Genomic DNA, 22,175 nt, shown 5'->3' with positions numbered 1-22,175 from the left:
CAGGTCCCCACCCCAGGCCGCTGCATGCTGGGTTTCCCCGCTGTCTCTCTCAAGGCATCTCAGACGCAGGTGCCTGAGCAGACCCGAGCTCCCAGCCCACCTCTCCTCTGGGTTCCTCCTAGGTGCTGGCTTGATGTCCAGTGGACCCACAGGGGCCTTGAATGGCCCAGCTGCAAGGCCCCAGGCCACTCCTCTTTGGGATAAGACCTAACCAAACCAGACTCCTCATCAACAGAGCCAGCCTGCACAATTACTCAAACAAGCCTATCACATCCAGCTGCAGGGACCAGGGGACACCCCCGCCCTGGTGACGCCTCGCAGCCTCTCGGTAACTGATGTTCACTGTGGCCTCGAGCACAAGGAGCCTTGTGCCGCGCCATCTGCACAGCCTCAGCACGGAACAACTCCGCTCTGTGCCACGGGCAACAGGAGGTGAAGCCAACAGCCTCGTCAGGGACGGGGAACCTGAACCGCTCCGGAGAAAACCCTCGGAGCCTTGGTTTCCCACAGCCACACCCGACCACTGCCCCAGCCTCCCTTATTCCAGTTAGCCAGTAGTCTCCAGTCTCCCTGCCCACACGCCCCAGCTACTCCCACGGAGTGGTCACAGGGACACTTTTCTAACCTAGGCTGGGTCACATCAGACTTTAGCTTCACATTCCCCCTGGCTTCCTGGGGCACACTCAGGGTAAAAGCCGAAGTTCTGACCATCACAACCCTGACTCACAGGGCCTCTCCTGTTGCACCTGCTACCTCTCTCCTCGAACCCAACACTCCTGCCACACCTGAACAATTCCTGGGTCTTCGCACACGGCAGCCAGCTTCACGGCTGGCCCTGCAGTTGGTCTCCGGTCACATGTCCCCTCCCCAGAGGGCCCTCCCCCAGCCTCCCCCAGCCTCCCCCAGCCTCCCTCAGCCTCCCTCAGCCTCCCCCAGCCTCCCCCAGCCTCCCTCAGCCGCCCCCAGCCTCCCCTCACTGCAGTCCATGTTTACCAACTGCTCCCACTCAGGTCGCACACGGGTCCTTCCCGGCAGGGGTCCGGCCGAGGGCTGCACTCCTGGTCCCCTTGCGCGTTGCTCAGTAGATGGGCTCTGACAGACGCCTGATTTTCCAATATTCTCAACAGTCACTGTAAACCTGCACAATCTTCGCTAAGCCATTAGGTGGGAGGTGCATCTTTCCAATTGCCGTTCCATGAGCGAGTGGAGTGCATTATTCCATCACGGTTCTCGGCTTGGCCTTTGCCTTCCTGCTTTTTTTCCCTGCTCGGTCTCTACTGCTTTGCGAGAACTTAAGAGACACCGAAGAAATCCGCCCTGTGTCCTCCGCGTGCAGTTTCCCTGCTTTGGAACCTGCAGTCCTGGGTCAGTCTCTCCCTCCTGGCGTCTGGTCTGAGGCGCTGAGTCCTTCCCCACTCCCGGGTCCCTGAAAGTCACTCTGGTTTTGTTCTATTACTCTCCCACGTGCACACACAGGGGAGCACTGCTCAGACCGCTAATCCCCCTGGGATTCGTTTTGGGGAGTAAAGAGTAAGGAAGCAGTCTAGTTCAAAACAGCAAATTTAATTTTAAATACAACAAACACAAATTTCTAGATACCATTTATAAATGTATTGTTTTAATTTTCTCAAAAACATTCATATTAATTAAAAAAAAGTTTACATGTCGTATAGCATTCACTTTCAGAAAAGACTCATTATGTGAAAGGCAGAGGGAGGGCACGTGGAGAGATCTTGTCCACCCTCGGGCGCGCGCTCCAAATGGTCCCCGGAGTCAGGCTGATGCCAGGGACCTGGGCCCTGGTGTCCCACTGCCGGCTTAACCCCCTGCACGCCGACACCAGCCCCCACAGCAAACAACGTTATGAACACATTTGACACCTCTGTGTGTGTGTGTGTGCACATGTGACAACATACACTTTCCACAGTCCTCTGCGAGGTGGCACTACAATCTGACACCGCTTAGCACCACTAGAACATCTTCCAAGTCTCTGCCATTGTTTTCAACGTCTTCTCACTCTTCTGGACCTGGAAGCTTCGTCTGAACTCATGTATTTTCTTTTAAAAAGTTTCTTTTCAATTAAGCTCACTTCTTCATGGAGCAAGGAGGCCTTTATTCTCAGCAGGAAGGAGAAGAGATTTAATACAAACTGGTAACTCAGAGAAAAATTCGATTCTTCATAGGTTGTCACATGTTTACAGTAGCTGGAAGGGGAGAAAAATGAGGACGTTATCCTGGAGCTCAGCTGGAAATGCAGTGTCCACCCTGGAACATCTCCCAGACAGCTTAGAAGGAAACTCCGAACAATGAAGAAAACTCCTTAATTTACACAAGAAAAAGGTCTGCATTGTCTCTGGAGACTGCGCACGGGGACGCGGTGGACGGAGCCAGGCCTTCCCGCCCCGACAGGACGCTGCCCGCTTTCTGAGCACGCTCCAGGCAGAGAAGCAGGTGGGGAGGACTGGACACACGGCCGAGCCAGACTCGATCCGGGACGCCGCCCACGACACCAGACTTCACACTGCGCCTGCGCACCGTGGGGGAGCTGGCTGAGAAGTGTCCCCGTTCCCAACAGCAGAACCTGGCTCTGATGGAATCTCGCACCAAACCTCCGCCCAGCGCGAGCCAGCAGCCTCTATCTACGTCAAAGCGCAGGCAGCCCAGGGACAGAGAAGCAGGCTAAATGCCATCACGTGGCCGCAGTCGGCAAGACCCAGGTTACGGAGAACCCCACAGGACACCTGACCTAGGTAACTCAGCGAGCAAAAATTAGGGGTAAAGAAGAGATTACGAGGTGGCCTTATCTCTGTCTCTGTGCCTCTTTGTAACTCGGCCTTTCAAATAAATAAATAAACCTTAAAAAAAAAAAAAAAAAAAAAGAGGGGCCGGCGCCATGGCTCACTTGGCTAATCCTCTGCCTTTAGTGCTGGCATCCCATATGGGCACCGATCCTGTCCCGGTCGCCCCTCTTCCAGGCCAGCTCTCTGCTGTGGCCCGGGAAGGCAGTGGAGGATGGCCCAAGTGCTTGGGCCCTGCACCTGCACGGGAGACCAGGAGAAGCACCTGGCTCCTGGCTTCAGATTGGCGCAGCACGGCCATTTGGGGGGTGAACCAATGGAAGGAAGACCTTTCTCTCTCTCTCTGTCTAACAAATTAAAAAATAATAATTAAAAAAAAAGAGGTGGCCTTTATGACTAACACTTAAGGAGCGGTCAGCCACTCACAGCAGATGGGCCTTATTTGAACTCTGAGTTGATCGCCTTAAACACATCACGTGACGGCTGTGAGACCCCCCCTCTCCCCCAAGCACTGACTGCGTGTTTGATAATGTTAAGGAACTACTACCTTTTTAGATCTGATCAGATGTATCACAGTTTGATCAAAAAAAGTACTCTGGTGTTTGATCGGCTTCCAAACAGTGAGGCAGTGCAGGCAGGAAGGCCTGGGTGGAGCAGACCCAGCTGTGCTGGAGGGGGGGCGCTGGGCCCGTCCTTCTACTTCTGGGTTCCCACTGAGCCTGTAAATTCAGACACTGACGAGCACACACGGTCCTAAGTTCCCGAATGTTTACGTCTGCACCACAGAGCTCTGCACGTGTCAGCTAGGACCATGGGACGACTGCTCCTGGCTCTCTCACAGGTGAGCAGGAAAACACCAGGACTCACCTCTCAACGGGCTGACAAAGGATTAAATAAGAATATAGAGGGCCGCGTGGTGGCGGGCATCCCACACAGGCACTGGTTCAAGCCCTGGCCGCTCTACTCCGATCCTTAACGTGATGAAGCGTGCGTCAGTGCGTGGGCGCACACAGCCGTCACGTCATCTATTTAAGGCGTTCATCTCAGAACTCAAATAAGGCCCGGCTCCTGCCAGTGGCTGACCACTCCTTAAGTGTATCGTTCACAAAGGCCACCTCTAATGCGCCTGGGAAGGCAGCAGCAGACGGCTCAAGTTCTTGGGCCCTGCACCCACGGGGGAGACCCAGAAGAAGCTCCTGGCTCCTGGCTTCAGTCTAGCTCAGCTCTGGCCATTGTGACCATTTGGGGAGTGAACCAGCAAATGGAGGATCTCTCTCTCTTTCTCTCTCCCTCTCCCCCTCTCTCCCCCTCTCTCTCCCCTGTAACTCTGCTTTTCAAATAAATTTTTTTTTTAATAAGAATATAGAGTAAGCACTTAACCCAATGCTTGGCACACAGTAAGAGCTCAAAAATGGTCTCCTCCCGATACTCCTTTAAAATTGATTTTTTGGTTTGTTTTCACTTAAAATCCTAAGGCTATTTCAGTAATAAAGCTACTACCCCACACCGTGTCACTAGTGGGAAATGTAAAGCCTCAGATGTCTCTTCACTCATTGGCTTAATAGCCATTTATACAGCATTCTGCCAATATGGCAGCTTCTTGGTCATCTTTCTAACTTTTTCTAAATGTCAGCTTTATTGAGAATCTTTCAGATAAAAAGCTGTCACAAAAGGAACAGGTGTATTCTCTTACACAAAGACCACAAGGACAGCTCTATTTCTACACAAGAAGAGGATGTATTCTGCTGGTTCACGCCCCAAATGCCCACAGCAGCCAGGGCTGGCCACGGTCAGGTGCCAGGACTCCAGCTGGGGTCTCCCACAGGCGGCAGGGGCCGAGTACCGGTGCCTCTGAGACCCAGCAGCAGGAAGCTGGACGGGAAGAGAGGCAGGGCTCCGACACGGGGGCGGCTTCACCTGCTGCACCAGCATGCCTGCCCCACAACTGGTACTTCTAAGTGGAATCCCTGCCATCTTAGCGTGGATTACGTTCTTTACAAAGCGTCTACGAGACGGAGCCGCGTCTACCACACGATGCTGTGCCCACGCCAACGCCTGTCGCGGGGTCAGCTCCGGGGGAGCGCGCGAGGCCCAGGGCGCCAGTGGGCACAGCACAAGGACACAGCCTCCTCACAGCGGCCCTTCATGAGGGCACTCGAAAGGCTCATGCAAACACCGAACTAAAAGACAAATGTATTTTGCTGCAAAACATTTTGAAATCCACACTGAATTTTTTCCTAAAACACACTTTCCATGAACTTTAGGTTCAAAAGGTGCTGCGTATGCCAAAGGCATGGTCTCTCAAAAGTGAAGCTGCTGGCCAAGTCGGCAGCTGGGTGGCCTGTGATGTGTCTCGGCATCGTTTCAAAAATAGTTACAAAATTAACTTTGACAAGGCCGGCGCCATGGCTTAACAGGCTAATCCTCCGCCTTGTGGCGCCGGCACACCGGGTTCTAGTCCCGGTTGGGGCACCGATCCTGTCCCGGTTGCCCCTCTTCCAGGCCAGCTCTCTGCTATGGCCCGGGAAGGCAGTGGAGGATGGCCCAAGTGCTTGGGCCCTGCACCCGCATGGGAGACCAGGAGAAGCACCTGGCTCCTGGCTTCAGATCAGCGCGATGCGCCGGCCACAGCAGCCATTGGAGGGTGAACCAACAGCAAAAGGAAGCCCTTTCTCTCTGTCTCTCTCTCTCACTATCCACTCTGCCTGTCCAAAAAAAAAAAAAAAAAAAATTAACTTTGACAAATTCAGGTCCAAGTTTCGTGGGACAGCCCCAGCACCTGGGGATAGAGAGCCGTTGATCTACCTCTTCCCGTGCCGGGACAGGTGAGCCGTCTGGCTCTCACAGGCGGATCAGGGCCGGCACCCACGGCAGCCAGCTGTGGTTCTGGGCTCCTGACAGAGGTTTCCCGAGACGAGAGGGAGCCTGAGAGTGTGTGCTCCAGCTCAGGGAGGAGGGGTACAGAGCCGCCACGCCTCCCACTGCGGCTTTCTCTGCTCAGCTCCCGAGCTCTGCGCGCTCTCACAGCTCTGTCGTAACTGACGGTCTTTTCTGACACCTCGAAAAAGAGTCCCGCGGCACCAGAACATCGCGGGCGTGGCTGAAGCTCTGCTCTCTAAGCATCTGCAGCATTTCCCTGGACCCACTGCGGGAGGAAATCTGAACACCTCAGTGTGCAGTACGCGCTGTCTTAGACAAAGCTCCGCAGCGCTGCTGGTCTCCGGGACTCTCCCAGGACGAGCTGCCATTGCTGCCGTGGGCACACTCTACAGCACGGCTAGGCAGAGCCACCGAGACCACACGGCGCGGGAACACGGCTGGGGGAGGCAGACCCCACTGCTGGGGAGTACAGCCACGCGGGACCGAGGCTCCTGCAACCTGGGTGCTTGTCTGCTCCCGGGCTCTAGGCTGCCTCGGGGCAGGCGTTTGGTGAGCTGGTTAAGACTCCATGTCAGAGGGCCTGGGTTCAAGTCTGGCTCTGCTCCCATTCCAGCTTCCTGCTGATGTGCGCCCCCGTGGGCAGCAGTGAGGGCGCACGTGGTGGGTTCTGTGTCACCCACGGGGAAAATCTGGGTGGCGTTCTGGGCTCCTAGTTTGGTCTGGTCCAGTCCCAGCTGTCGTGGGCGTTTGGGGAATGATTTAGTGGATGGAAGACTTCTCTGGCTCTGCCCTTGGAATGAATAAAATGAAGCAGGCGAGGCGAGGCTGACAGCTAACCTGGGTCCTGTTACGGCAGCACTGACAGCTAACCTGGGTCCTGTTACGGCAGCACTGACATCCCATCTACGGCTGTGCCGCTCTGGTTCATCGGACCGTCAGGTGTGCTCACAGCCCACGTGACACAGTATGGTATTCAGCCTAGGAAGGTCCACTGTGTGCCCCGCGGAAGAGAGCCCAAAGGTGTCGGAGGAGCCCAGGCCGAGGCGACAGCCACACCAGCCCCAGCACCCGCTGCCTGATGTGGGCTCTCCACAGCGCCCTCACTACCAGCACTGCCACCTTGTCTCCTCCTCCTGAAGGAACCTTGACACCCGGCAAGGCACTGCGGCCCCCACACAGGAACGCATCGCCTCCCAGGGCGCCATCCTGGCCCTGCCCGGTCCCTGCGATCGGGCGAGCGCTGCCCCTCCATCGCTGGCGACGCAGCTGACCTGTGTTCTTCCAGGCAGCAGGTCTGAATGAGGACGACTTCATCTTATCATCACCTATTGCAATTTCATTTCATTTACCTTTGATTATGCCAACTCAAGAGCGAATGTCTTTAACAGAAAGTAAGTTTTGTTTAAAATAGCAATGGTCATAGTTATCATTTACTGAGTACTGACAGACTCCAAATATCCCATTCAACCCTCACAAAGACCTGGGGCAGCTCCTATTTTCCATTAATTCATTCAACCGACCCTCAGTGAGGCCCTGCTTGGGCCAGGCTCCGGCCCACTGTGCTGCGGTTATTACGGGAAGACCCTTCCTCTCAGGAGATACCCCCGGAAGCACCAGGAGAAGGAGCACGGTGTTTGTGACCGACACCCGTGGCTACGACAGTGCGGCTCTTCCCCTCGCTCGGGGCGTCCCCAGCACGCGGGCGACACCCTCCTGCCTGTCCCCCCGGCTTCCCTCAGACTGACACACGACTTCACACGTGTCTGAGATCTAATTCTACTCAGAAACAATCAGACTCTTATTATGTACGTGACTTTTAAAAAAAAATCAGAAAATCATAATACATCTCGGGCCAAACCGGAGACTCCACCATGGCTCACGCTGCTTTCTAAAAGCCTCACATACCTTCTGCAGAATTTCTGGGTGCTGAGCCAGTACAACGAGTTCTTGATGACCAGGGATTGGCCTTTCTTACTGAGGACGCCCCGCAGGCTATGTCCGTGGAAGCACGGCCCGTCGGTGCCTTTCTCAGTCCAGTTGAACTGAAAGCTTGAAGGTTTTCTCCCCCCAGGAGTTGGGCTGGAATCAACCAGTGCGCCAAATTGCTTTTGGAGATTTACCACCATTTCTGGAATGCAAGCAGAAGGAAAGCAACACAGTCAAACGCACGTTAAGTCCAGTGACTGGGTGAGCTGACGCCAGTGCATGGTGCCGCGGCGGCACTGAGCGGCGAACCGCGGCACCAAGAAGGACCGCCGGGAGGAGGAGGACGGGGCACTGCAGAGAGTGAGCAGGGTGGTCACCGTCACGAAGTACAGGAAAGAAAAAGAACGCACAGGACCATCCAAATGTAATCCTCCAGAGAATTCTGAGTTACAGAGACAAAGGGCTGATGGCAACGCAGGCTCAGCCCCGAGTCCCGGCGAGTCCCGGAGACAGACCCCACGGAGAATTCCTGCGGGGCCGATGCTCCGCGGAACACACGTCTCGCCTGGAACACTTGCTTCAAAAGTGCAAAGCTACCTGAGCATTCCTTGTGCAAGCCAGGGCCTTAGCTTTGCTGCAACTGTGCTGCTGGCTGGCACCGTCACAAACAGACTCACCTCGTCTTTTATACACCACCGGCTTGTCAATGTACGAGTGGTAGAGTGGCTTTTCACTTTTCCACAGGTACCTGTACAAGGCAAAAAAACACAGCTGGAGTGGGATGGAGAAGAAATGGACCTAAACGCGTTTCAGAGAACGTCTCTCTGAAGTAGCAGCCGTTACCCGACACTGTTTAGCAGCGTGGCTCAGCATGGCTCCGCGTGCTGACCGGCGTGGGTCCACCCGGTCTGCAGTCTTAGGAAGCCCCGAGCGAGCCGGCCAGCAGCACGGCCACAAGCAGTTAAGATCCTGAAGCTGTGAACCACACACAGTGAGGTGGACACGGCTTCCCTTACCACGAACCCCCCGCGCCACCATCTGCCTACGATGCAGCCTCCCCACAAGTGACTGTTCTCTCCTTAGCCTCAGTGCCCTGGCTGCAGGGGAGGGGCACTTCCAATTCTGCTCAAACACGGGGCCCCTGAGCCAGGCCCTCTAGCGCTGAACGCCGGGACGTCGCTCCCATTTCTGGCAGGAAGGCGAGGGGGAGGTCTAGATTCCAGCATCGCACAGTCCTAGAAAAGGCCGGCCAGGGAGGCGCCACTGTACCATGGGGGTCGTGCAGTCACCCGGCCCCGGCGCCCTCCAGGCAAAGACTAAGAGCCCTCAGAGGTTCCTACAGATGAGCGTCACCAGCCCCGGACTCGGGCCCAGAGGTGGGGCAATGTTCTGGTGCTGACATTGGAACAGACACCAGTGTTCATCCTCAATCTCATTTCCGTGACTTCTGAGTTCCCTAGATTAAGGACTTTCACAACTTCTAGTAAAAGTGAATCTACCTCCTCTGGATCCTCCCTCAGAGAGACAATCCGGCGATGGGAGAGCGCACTGAGGGAGGGGAGCTGGCCTGCCACTGCCCGGCGGGATCACCGTGAGTGACACAGCACCGAGGTTCTCCAAGTCAGGAATGGCTCCTGTCCTCTGTGTCCCTCGCGTTGGGAGCAGCGGCGCACAAGAGGAGCCCGTGAAAGAGGCTGAAGAACTAACGGATGAACAAGAGAATTCCGCCTCTCCAAACCTGTTTTCTACCTTTACAAGACTGTTGTAAGGAATAATTAGGGTGAAGTAAATGCGGCGTCTTTGAACCTACATAATTACTAGAATAAATTATCCGGCACTTGACAAGTGCTTGGATAGGAGACACTCAATTATCTGTGGATTTTCCAGAAAAGAAGATGATAGGAATTATATTTTTTAACCCACAGTATTCTATAATGGGTAATTTTCCACATTATTTTTCATGCTGAGAAGAAAATGTATATAAAAGGAGATATTAGCAATTTTATGACAGCATTTTAGTAATTTAGGAATTGAGACCTAAGGATTTCATAACTACTTAAATCAGTAAAATAATGACTATGCATAAAAGAGACACAAACTCTTTACTCTGAATTCCCACAGTTAAGAACAGCAATGCAGTACTCTCTAATCATCATATAAATGAAACGGTAATGAACCAAACCACATGTAGTCTATCAGAAAGTTTACCATCTAATCCTGTGGTAAACGAGTCTGCAATTCTTTAAAACCTCTCTCCTAAACACTTAGAGTAACAGAATCACCAACAATAACTCCCCTAAAGCAGTCTGCCCCAGTCTCCGGGCACAGCCACCTGACACACTCCTCCTGGGTTCCCAAGTCAGCTCCTGTCTGTAACCAACGAACACCCACACCAATGGGAGCCCCGCGAGCATCAGGAGGCTGCACTGCCACTTCCTAACGTCCTCCGCCCACAGGATGGGAAAGGGGACTGGAAACAACACTCAACCGTGCAGATGCCCTTCTGAAGCTAAGGGTTCTTCACAAACGTCCTGTGTTTGGCCCACCTCTTCTTTTTGACAGGCAGAGTTAGACAGTGAGAGAGACAGAGAGACAGAGAGAATGGTCTTCCTTCTGTTGGTTCACCCCCCAAATGGCTGCTACAGCTGGTGTGCTGCGCCGATCCAAAGCCAGGAGCCAGGTACTTCTCCTGGTCTCCCATGGGGTGCAGGGCCCAAGCACTTGGGCCATCCTCCACTGCACTCCCGGGCCACAGCAGAGAGCTGGCCTGGAAGAGGAGCAGCAGGGACAGAATCTGGTGCCCCGACCGGGACTAGAACCTGGGGTGCCGGCGCCGCAGGCGGAGGATTAGCCTAGTGAGCCATGGTGCTGGCCGGCCCATCTCTTCTAATTACATAAAGCTACAGGGACAGGCCACACGCCTGTTTTCTGGCTTCAAGTTATCTGTATATTTTCCCTGTCTCTACATCATTTGATTCCTCATTTAACAAAAAGTCGAGGGGCCAGTGTGGTAGTGCACCTGGTCAGGCTGCTGCCTCCAAGCCTCTCCTATGGGAGCCAGCTCAATCCCAGCTGCTCCACTCCCAATTCCGCTCCCTGCTAGTGTGCCTGGGAGGGCAGTGGAGGATGGTCCAAATGCTTGGGCCTCTGCCACCATGTGGGAGACCCTGCATGAGGCTCCTGGCTCCTGGCTCTGGTCCAGCCCAGCCCTGGTCATTGCAACCATTGGGGAGTGAACAGTGGATGGAAGATCAATTTCTCTTAACTTTGCCTTTCAAATAAATAGATGAATCTTTTAAAAAGCTGAGGCACAATGTCCATGTAGAAGTCACCATTGTCAGTGCTCTGCCAGTGCTGACAAACACATCCAGCTTGTGATCACCATCATGACATACAGAACAGCTCTTTATTCTGGAAAACCTGCCCCACACTGTGAAAGTCGATTCCCCTCCATAGCCTTGTCCCAGACAACCGCTGCTCTTTCTCTGCCTCTCTAAGCTCAGTCTTCCAGAGTGTAACACAAATGGAATAGACAAATGGGACTTCCCGAGTCGGGTACTTAGCAGAGGTACTGGACTCACTCCCACTGCTGTGTGTGTCACAGGTTTGTTTCTCTGCGTTGTTGCATGGTATTCTACCTCAGCGTCAGGCTGAAGCTTACCCGTTCCCAGCGGAAGGATGTCTAGGCTGCTGCTTGTTTTAGGCAATTAGGAATGAAGTCACTATAAACATCTCCATGTGAATTTTATGTGAATTTGATTTTTCACTTCACTTGAGTAAATACCTAGGAGTGGAAATCGCTGGCTACTATAGTAAGTGCATTTCTAACTTTATGAGAATAAACTGCCTAACTTTCGTCCCCATACTTGGTATGGCCAATTTCTGCTTTTGTTTGGTTTTGTTTTAAGGCATTCTAATTGATGTGTAACGATTTCTCACTGTGGATTTAATTTGCATTCTTTACTAATAATGTCAAGCAACTTTTGTGTGCCATCTACATATAAATCTTTGGTCTAATAAATCTTTTGTCCATTTGACAAAATTGAGTTGCTTTCTCATTGTACGAGAATTTTTTATATATCCTCATCACAGATCTCTTATCAGAATGTGACTTGTCATAATTTCTCCCAGCCTGCGGCTTCTTATTCCCTTAAGTGTCTTTTGAGGAGCAGAGGTTCTTACACCTCATGAAGTCAATTTTCTTTTATTGATCACGCTTTTGGGATCATATTCCAGAAATGCTTGCCTAAGCCAAAAGATGGCTGGGATTTTTCTTTTTAAAGATTTATTTATTTTTTATTTGAAAGGCAGAGTTAGAGAGAGAGAGAGAGAGAGAAAGGGAGAGACAGAAAGACAAACTTTCCATCTGCTGGTTCACTCCCCAAATGGCTGCAACGGCCAGAGCCAGGCCTATCCAAAGACAGGAGCCAGGAGGTTCTTGCTACTTTGGGCCACCTATAGCTGCTTCCCCATGTGCATTAGCTGGGAGCTGGATCAGAAGTGGAGCAGCCAGGACTCGAACCAGTGCCCATATGGGGTGCTGGTGCTGCAGGTAGTGGCTTTTACCCTTTGTGCCACGGCGCTGGCCCCAGGGCTTTTCTGCATATGCTTTTTAATTTACTTCCATGCTCTTCTCAACATTTTCAATAACAAATAGAAGTCGTTAAAGCAGCCTCTGACGGCGTTTTCAGGGTTTCAGCTACTGTTCATTAGTGATTTTCCATGATCTCATGCATAGTAAGCCAGAGCTACAGAAAATGTCTTAATGATTTTTATCTGACCACATGGAAGACGATATCTAAAGAGAAAAACAAGAAACTAGAGGCAAAATGGGGGTGGGGTAGGGTGAAATGGCAGGTGAAGAGCACACACAAGGGCTTTGTGGTTAAGAATGGGCAGTGGGGCTGGTGCTGTGGCACACTGGGTTAAAGCCCTGGCCTAAAGCGCCAGCGTCCCATTTGGACGTCAGTTCTAGACCCGGCTGCCTCTCTTCCGATCCAGCTCTCTGCTATGGCATGGGAAACAGTAGAAGATGGCCCAAGTGCTTGGGCCCCTGCATCCACGTGGGAGACCTGGAGGAGGTTCCTAGCTCCTGGCTTCGGCTCGGCGCAGCTCTGGTCGTTGTGGCCATGTGGGGAGTGAACCAGCGGATGGAAGATCTCTCTCTCTCTCTGTCTCTACCTCTTTCTGTAACTGTCTTTCAAATTAAAAAAAAAAAAAAAAAGAGTGGGCAGTGACTTACACTTGTTTGTACATTGGTCTGCAGCAGGCTTCCTTGGAAAATGCCACTTCATAACTAGACTTTCTGCGGTTTCTAACGTCTCCCCTTACTTTAGGGGAAAAGTTAGTAAGTTAGTAAGCCTAGTTCTTTTTTTTTTTTTTTTTGACAGGCAGAGTGGATAATGAGAGAGAGAGAGACAGAGAGAAGGTCTTCCTTTTTTGCCATTGGTTCACTCTCCAATGGCCGCTGCGGCCGGCGTATCGCTCTGATCCGAAGCCAGGAGCCAGGTGCTTCTCCTGGTCTCCCATGCGGGTGCAGGGCCCAAGCACTTGGGCCATCCTCCACTGCCTTCCCGGGCCACAGCAGAGAGCTGGCCTGGAAGAGGGGCAACCGGGATAAAATCCGGCACCCCAACCGTGACTAGAACCCAGTGTGCCGGCGCCGCAAGGCGGAGGATTAGCCTGTTAAGCCACGGCGCCAGCCCAAATTGGTATTATTAAATTAGAAAATTTACATGAAATAGTTGTTAACTTCTTCAAAATTGCATGGAGACTCAAAACTCTGAGAATAAAACTGTTCTAATCAGAAATCAATGGAAATATATTCTGTATTATATAAGATACGGTGTTTAAAAATTTCAAGTTAACTCAGCTTCTGCTCACTAAGGCTAAGGGGCGAAGTCAGCCTAATGGGAAACACAGCCAGGATTCAAGCCCAGCCCTGCCTGCCCCCAAGCTCTGTCTTCCCCGGCTGCTGCGGTGGAGCCCCCTGCAGCCAGAGGAGGTCGGAGGGGCCGAGGGCATCACACACACTCACCGTCTGCTCCTCTGTTCTGATGGCCACAGGACCTTTGTTTGGGGAGTGGGAAACATTCTGATGACATACCCAAAGACTACATATGTGACATTTGTAATCTTTGTGATATTAGGACGCATAGATGGGAAACGACCAAATGATGCTGAGAAAGGGAAGGAGGCAGGAGTACCAGAAATCCAGGCAAGACTTGTGCAAATTATGTTAAATTTGCATTTAAAGTCAAATTTGTTAAATTTGTACCCTGGATTGGATCCTGGAACAGAGACACTGGCACAACCCAAATCAAATGCAGAGGTTAGATAATAGTTAATAATAGTAACTAATATTAGTTAACAGTTCATACTAACAAAAAGAAAAACCAATGAGAAGTCGGGCCCCTCTTCCTGGAGAAGCCGTCTGCTGGCGCGGCCCCGCTTGCCCAGGTAAAGCCAGGCAGACCCGCGAGGCAGGACGCGTCACTTACTTTGCCCTGGCTTCCTCCCATTTTTGTTTTTTCTCATCAACGGTTTTCTTCATAACTTGGTACCACTTTCTGAAATCAAACCACGGCTTATCTGAAAGAAATGGAACCTGTGATTAGCCAATAAACATAATAAACGTGGTTCGTTTGAATTTTCGTTCATTCCTATAACTGATGTTTACATAACAGCTCTTGGACATGATGAGCGAGTCGCTGTCTCCACACTCATGATTCTCCCAAGCACCTGTCACACTCCCTTGTCTAAGTTTCCTCCCTATAGGGTGGTTCCACCTTGTTATCCTGAAGCCACCTTTTTAATCCAGGAATCGGTGTCTCCTAGAAACAGACTTTTTCAACATACAAGTAGGCCTCCTCCTCCCTAACACTCGGCAGTATGGCCCGGCCTGCGGTGGTGCCAACATGTCTGCAAACATACCAGACGACGACCTGCAACTGTGGAATGGACAGGAGCAGCTGCACCCACCCAGCCTCTCAGTCCTGCCAGCGCCTATCCTGTTCTTCCTAACCCTAGCCCAAAGATCACGGGTGGGGTGAGTGTGTGTTCATGATGCAGAGGTTATGGAGACAACGGCACTGAAAGCACTCAAGTACAAAGGGAATTATTCGCTAATAAAAACTGCCCCTTCAATGTCTAATTAACAATTTTTTTCAGCTGGTCAATATACTCATCACCTAACCCAAAACAGGTGTGTAAAGCACACAGCCACTGGAGGGAGGAGACCACCAAAGAAGGATAAGGACATCACTAGGGCAAAACTAGAATGAGAAACTCGAGGTTCTCTGGCCTGGACTACGCTCGAGCCCCTCATCAGTGAGGTGGGGGCCGGGTGGGGGGAGGCAGAGACTGCAGACCGCAAGCCCGGCCCGTACCAGCACAGCCACTCTGCGGCCTCTGGGGGAGCCGCAGCAGTGTGCCGGGCAGGGTGATCCTGCAGCACCAGAAGGGACAGGCACTCGGTTCCACCTCTCACCCTTACACAGAGGCCAGTGTGAGCAATCTGCAGGGAGAAGTGTTTTATTTGCACATATTCTGGAAAGAACAAGCAAAATGGTTCTCACCATGAAACTTAAGACCCTAAATCCAATGACCGTGAGATCCTAGCGAGGATTAAGCAACTGGAATTGAATGTAAGACTTCAGCTGTTTGCAAACTTCACTCGTGGTTCTCGGGCCAGTTACTACGCTAGACCCTGAAGATGCACTTAAAAACAAAGATGCGGCCTTCCCCGCTGGCTCCTCACCACCTCCCATCAGCGTCAGGCACTTACTGTGCACCAGATTCTTCTACGCACTTTAGGAAAATTAGCGATCTAATAGGCAGAGTGACACCTAGGCCGCGACTCAACACTGAGCAGCAGAAGTCTGGACAGGAGTGCTGGTGGCCACAGTGCTTGTTCTGATTTAGGAAGAGGGGAAGCAGGGCCTAGCGGGTGGGTGTGCAGAGTGATGTTTATGCTCCCTCTTGAGGAGTGAAGGGGAGTGGGAGCTAAGAGGGAGACAGCACTTCAGACAGAGGGCCAGGCAGGAGCGCACTGAAGCATCAGGACAGGCAGGACGGCCACAGAGCCGCCAACAGCAGGCCCACGGCCTAGTGCGCTTGGCCAGCAGGGCTGAGAACGACACGCAGGCTGCTCTCCACACAGCTGAAGGCACTCAAGTTTCTTAGCAGCCTAGAGAAATAACGAGGTAACCCTGGCATAAGGTATGAGTTGTGCACTTGCATATGTGTATGTGTAAGTGCAGATTTTCCCCACCCCCCGAATTTACTGTATCTTTTAATTTATCATTTACAGTCTCTTTGAATCTGATTGATGAAAATTAAGTACCTTGGTGGTCTTCATTATAGTCTTCAGCAAGATCAGACAAAGACCTGGAGACAACAATGAGTGAGTCAATGTATTTATTTATTTATTTATTTATTGACAGATCGAGTTAGACAGTGAGAGAGAGACAGAGAAAGGTCTTCCTTCCATTAGTTCACCTCCAAATGGCCACCATGGCCAGTGCTGCGCCAATCCGAAGCCAGGAGCCAGGTGCCTCCTCCTGGCCTCCCATGCGGGCGCAGGGGCTCAAGCACTGGGCCATCCTCCACCACCCTCCCGGGCCACAGCAGAGAGCTGGCCTGGAAGAGGAGCAACCGGGACTAGAAGCAGCGCCCATATGGGATGCTGGCACTGCAGGCAGAGGATTAACCAAGTGAGCCACGGCGCCGGCCCCAAGTCAATCTATGTAGAAACCATGTATTTGGGTAAATTCTGAAAGCCTCTGAAAGAGAAGTACAAAACAGTACTTGAAACTGGTGTCAAGTTTTAGAGGAGAACAAGCACGGACGCCGCAAACAGCGTCACTCTGTGCTGACACTGGGGAGGGACAACAGCTTAGATTCCTTTAATTTCCATGATCTCTGAGACACACACAGTGCCATCGGTCTACAGGCATACGACATAAGTGCTAAGTGATCCTCAAAGCTCAGGGGATATTTTAAAGTTCAGGAATCAGTGGAACAATGAGAAATACTGCTACCTTCAGAATAACAGGAATAAAACAGGATCCAACAACCAACACCAAGCTGAGTCAAAGACTGTGTAAGAATAATTGTTACCACAGAGTACCAGTCAATGTCCCGTGACTACGGAGTGGCTCCACTTCCTGTGTGGACGCCATATGCATTCCTTTACTCTAAACAATTAGGTAAAAGCAACAAAAAAGCTTTTTCCGTATCTTTTATTAAAAATCAAGATCACCACAGAAAAGTATTACTTGTGAAATTAACACCCACTCACCATTCCACATTGTCATCCAATAAAAAGAGCAGTTTCAGTGCCACCACAATGACAGCCACAGCTTGCACATCATATTTAACAGTCTTCGCCATTTTAGCGATAGGATCAAACGTCAGGAAATCCACTTCTCCTATTCCAGTCATCTTCACTACTTGGCAGGTTAAACCCTGCATTTCATCTGTTGTAGAACAAAACAGTAAGACTTACATTAAATTTTTTGGCTAATTAGACCACATCAATGTATATACCATAACTTTTTTTCTTAAAGATCTATTTGAAAGAGTTACAGAGAGAGGCAGAGAGAGAAAGGTCTTCCATCCACTGGTTCACTCTCTAGATGGCTGCAATGGCCAGAGCCACGCCGATCTGAAGCCAGGAGCCAGGAGCTTCTTCCGGGTCTCCCACATGGGTGCAGGGACCCAAGGACTTGGGCCATCTTCCACTGCTTTCCCAGGCCACAGCAGAGAGCTGGATCGGAAGCAGAGCAGCCGGGACTAGAACTGGCACCCATAAGGGATGCCAGCGCTTCAGGACAGGACTTTAACTTGCTGCGCCACAGTGCCGGCCTCTATACCATAACTTTTATCTTAAAATATGACACTCTAGGGGCTGGCGCTATTGGCACAGTGGGTAGTGGGTAAAGCCGCCGCCTGCAGTGCTGGCATCCCATATGGGTGCTGGTTCGAGTCCCAGCTGCTCCACTTCCAATCCAGCTCTCTACTATGGCCTGGGAAAGCAGTGGAAGATGGCCCAAGTCCTTGGGTCCCTGCACCCGTGTGGGAGACCCAGAAGAAGCTCCTGGCTTCAGATGGGTGCAGCTCCAGCCTTTGCAGCCATCGGGGGAGTGAACCAGCGGATAAAAGACCTCTCTTCCTTCCTCTGCCTCTGTAACTCTGCCTTTCAAATAAATAAATAAATATCTTTTAAAAAGACACCATAGAACCTGGAGACACACATTTGTGAATAAACTAAACCTCAAAATGCTGTTTGAGTAGAAAAATGAATGGTAGAACCTTGGCAAGGCATACCTTTTCCAGTTTTGACTTCTAAACATCTACTGTTTGCAGGACACACCCTTAACCAACAGGCGTTATCTAGCAGTGTTCTCTTGTCTGTGTTTCTACAACAAGCTGCCCTTTCCTGAAACTGGCTTTCCTGGAAGGCCAAGTGCCACTCGTGGAATGCACACACATTAGCTGGCACCTTGGCCAGCAGCCCGAGGCCCTCACCCTGTGTTTAACCACAGGAACTGCTTCTTAGGAATGACATGCAGCTGTCACTCAAGACAGACCACCTGGGGTCTTGGAACCAGGAGACCTTGAATCTATATTTAATAAGATTTATTTATTTATTTATTTATTTTTTTGACAGGCAGAGTGGACAGTGAGAGACAGAGACAGAGAGAAAGGTCTTCCTTTTGCCGTTGGTTCACCCTCCAATGGCCGCCGCGGTAGCGCGCTGCGGCCGGCGCACCGCGCTGTTCCGATGGCAGGAGCCAGGTGCTTCTCCTGGTCTCCCATGGGGTGCAGGGCCCAAGGACTTGGGCCATCCTCCACTGCACTCCCTGGCCACAGCAGAGAGCTGGCCTGGAAGAGGGGCAACCGGGACAGGATCGGTGCCCCGACCGGGACTAGAACCCGGTGTGCCGGCGCCGCAAGGCGGAGGATTAGCCTGTTGAGCCACGGCGCCGGCTGAATCTATATTTAGGTTCCCAATCAGTAGCTTTGTAATTCTGGATTACAGCCACTTAACTAGTTCCTTCACTTGTAAAATGGGCTTATGGTGAGGATAAACTGAGGTGAGATAAGAGTAAGTGAATATACTGTGAAAACCCTGGGTAAAAGTTAAAATTTCTTTTTTTTTTTTTTTAAACATTTATTTATTTATTTGAAAGAGCTACAGAGAAGGAGAACCAGAGGCAGACAGAGAGGAAGGGGAAGAGAGATCTTTCACCTGCTGGTTCAATCCCCAAATGGTAGCAATGGCTGCGGCTTGGCCAGGCCAAAGCCAGGAGTCAGAGGCTTCTTCCAGGTCTCCCACGTGGGTGCAAGGGCCCAAGCACTTGGGCCATCTGCTGTTGCTTTCCCAGGCACATCAGCAGGGAGCTGGATCAGAAGCGGAACAGCTGGGACTTGAACCAATGCCCATATTGGATGCCGACACTGCAGGTGGAGGTTTAACCTTCTACACCACAGCACTGGGCCCAAAATTCAATTTCTTTTTTTTTTAAAGGTTTATTTATTTATTTGAAAATCAGATTACACAGAGAGAAGAAGAGAGAGAGAGAGAGAGAGAGAGAGAGAGAGAGAGAGAGAGAGGTCTTCCATCCACTGGTTCACTCCCCAGATGGCCACAACAGCCAGAGCTGTGCTAATTACAAAGCTAGGAGCCAGGAGCTTCTTCCGGGTCTCCCATGCGGGTGCAGAGGCCCAAGGACTTGGGCCACTGCTTTCCCAGGCACGTTAGCAGGGAGCTGGATCAGAAGTGGTGCAGCTGGGAATTGAACTGGTGCCCATACGGGATGCTAGCACTGCAGATGGTGGCTTAACCCCCTGTGCCACAGTGCCAGCCCCTATGACATGTTATATACACACACTGTTCAGAAAGTAACACTAGCCCCTCTCTGTCCCATACATACCCACTTGCTATTAACCGGACTGCATCAGTTACACAATCCAGCATTCTTTCTCTGTTCAGGATTTTGGAATGACAGAACACAGAAATATCCCACACTTGAGAGAACCATCAAAGCAGCAAATTTTTAAAAATAAATCCAAAACAATTAATTCTCATCTATCCAATAGTCAAAATACAGAAACAAGATCTTCCAAATTTCGGAATCTTAATTAGTGACATCTGAACTCTCAAAAAACATACATTCCTTTGTTTTTTAAATGATACTAAATAATTTGAAAAGTTTAAATTTTTTTGTTTTAAAATAAGCTCTTTTTTTTTTTTTTAAAGATTTTTATTTATTTGAAAGAGTTACAGAGGGACCGGTGCTGTGGCGCAGTGGGTTAATGCCCTGGTCTGAAGCGCCAGCATTCCATGTGGCACCAGTTCTAGTCCCAGCTGCTCCTCTTCCGATCCAGCTCTCTGCTATGGCCTGGGAAAGCAGTAGAAGATGGCCCAAGTGCTTGGGCCCCTGCACCTGCATGGGAGACCTGGAAGAAGCTCCTGGCTCCTGGCTCCTGGCTCCGGATCAGCGCAGCTCTGGCCGTTGCGGCCAACTGGGGAGTGAACCAGTGGATGGAAGATCTCTCTCTGTATAGCTCTGACTTTCAAATAAATAAAATAAATCTTTTTAAAAAAAGAAAAAAAGAGTTACAGGGAGGCAGAGACAGAGAGGTCTTCTATTCGCTGGTCCACTCTCAAAATGGCCACAATGGCTGGAGCTGAGCCGATCCGAAGTCAGGAGCCAGGAGCTTCCTCCGGGTCTCCCAGCTGGTGCAAGGGCCGACTTGTGCCATCTTCTACTGCTGTCCCAGGCCACAGCAGAGAGCTGGCTCAGAAGAACAGTCAGGACTAGAACCAGTGCCCAGATGAGATTCTGGTGCTTCAGGCCAGGGCTTTAACCAGGGTTTTAACCAGTGCTGTGCCACAGTGCCAGCCCCAAAAGCTTTTAAAATTATGGATTTGATATTTATATTTGTACATTACTATATATTTCTATTTATGTTACAGTTCATGTACACAACTTTGTATTTGCTTTTTCACGTCACAGGTAAGTATGCCTTTCTTCTCCTATTAAGAGTACAACCACATACTTGGTGTTGCTTTAGCGATGACACAGTCATATCCTGCTGTGTCTTCTCCTGAGAATAAAGTCCTGAGCTCACTTTTCTCGTCCAGCAAGAATTCTGGACTGGATTCCATCATAAATTCCATCGGCACCACCGTGACAGGTATGGCGAGGCTGTCTCCACGCTGTCTCCTTGCCCTACAGAGTCTGCTCTTCTCCGACCAGGCTGCCTCTCCATTTGTCTTAGGGATTGGAGGTAGCGTACGTTACTACCCAACAAAAATGTCACCAGAGCAGTGGCTGGCATTTTCTCTCTTCAGGCTCATTATGTAATAACACCGCTGGTGCTTTGCTCTGGGTGGGGCGGATTAGGTCACTAACAACACACACCGAAACATCTGCCACTTTACTGCACTCAGCACATTTGCTACAAAAGCCAAACCTGTCTTCTCAGGCATAAATCTCCTGCCAAAATAGAATCTGACCCTGAACAGTGTGCCTTTAGCCACTCAACGATCTGAATTCCTTTAAGGGAGGACTGTGCGACAAAGCTCCAGGCTGCAGCCGTCTGCGCACGTCACACCACTCACTCACCAGGGAGATTGACTTCCATCAGGTACTTCGTGACCAAGATGTTGGGGTGGAGGTAGCAGTCCTCGGTTATGTCTGGAAAACGAGGCAAATCTAAGAATATGGCAATTTCAATCATCTTTTTGTAGATATCTTCATAGTCAGGCCATGACTGAAATAAAAGAGGTAATCAGGGCAATGGTTCACACAACATAATTTATTGTTAACAATATTTTCTCACTTTAAAAATAATACATATTTATTGAATAAAATCTAGAATAAGGAATAAAAATGAGGGGGGGGATATCTGTGAGTCCTGACTAATCTAACACAGCAATTTTAAATCATCACACTAAATCTGAAAGCCACCACGATTTTACTTGGCTCACACAATATTTACTGGCCTTGCCCACAATACAGACAAGTCATCGTTTCTTGCCTTGGAAGAATCTGAAGGAAAGGACAGAGCTGAGACCCCGAAGAGCTACTCAGATACCCAGCCTCCCCTGCACCCACAAACCACGGGTATCTAACACGCACGTGTATCTGTGACAGGCACTGCCGGGCTGTCTACACACTGAAAATCTACTTCACACCGCATCTTCCTAATTTTACAGAATGTAAGATTCTCTTGCAAAATTTTGAAAAATCCATTTTTTCTGAATATCTATCAATATGTTAATTCTGTCCAGTGCTTCAAGATTGTTTTTGCAGTTTTTGGTGTATATTATTTGTACTTCTGCAATTTATAAATATTTCAAATATTAATACTATATGTATTGTTGCCTCATTTATTCATCTATTCGCAGAAACATCAGGTTGGAGTATTAGGAAGTATAAAGATGAATGAGACAAATCCTGCAAGGGGTTTACAACCTGGAAAGGGAGATGAGGCACACATAAAAGCCACAGCACAAAACAGCAAATTACCAAGTCCCACAGGGAGACAAAGACAAAA

At 50.5% G+C, this 22,175-nt stretch overlaps 1 protein-coding gene across 3 annotated transcripts in view; it reads right to left on the bottom strand.

Moving 5' to 3' along the window:
• Positions 1-1,584: 1,584 nt before the first annotated feature.
• TAF1B (TATA-box binding protein associated factor, RNA polymerase I subunit B) overlaps positions 1,585-22,175 on the bottom strand; it is a 70,160-nt gene continuing 49,569 nt past the window's right edge. For 2 of the 3 annotated variants that reach the window (XM_062208950.1, XM_062208951.1), the window contains exons 9-15: positions 21,242-21,389; positions 16,906-17,083; positions 15,949-15,992; positions 14,105-14,195; positions 8,282-8,352; positions 7,584-7,806; positions 1,586-2,204 (exon numbers count right to left, since the gene is read on the bottom strand). In XM_062208950.1, coding sequence (XP_062064934.1) covers positions 2,003-2,204; positions 7,584-7,806; positions 8,282-8,352; positions 14,105-14,195; positions 15,949-15,992; positions 16,906-17,083; positions 21,242-21,389 — 957 coding nt within the window. In that variant the 3' untranslated portion in view covers positions 1,586-2,002. Of the gene's footprint in view, positions 2,205-7,583; positions 7,807-8,281; positions 8,353-14,104; positions 14,196-15,948; positions 15,993-16,905; positions 17,084-21,241; positions 21,390-22,175 lie in introns of all 3 variants that reach the window. The other variant, XM_062208952.1, reaches the window with a different exon arrangement.

The sequence above is a fragment of the Lepus europaeus genome, chromosome 13 (assembly GCF_033115175.1).
Source record: "Lepus europaeus isolate LE1 chromosome 13, mLepTim1.pri, whole genome shotgun sequence".
Lineage (NCBI taxonomy): Eukaryota > Metazoa > Chordata > Mammalia > Lagomorpha > Leporidae > Lepus > Lepus europaeus.
This window is presented reverse-complemented; position numbering and strand designations above follow the sequence as displayed.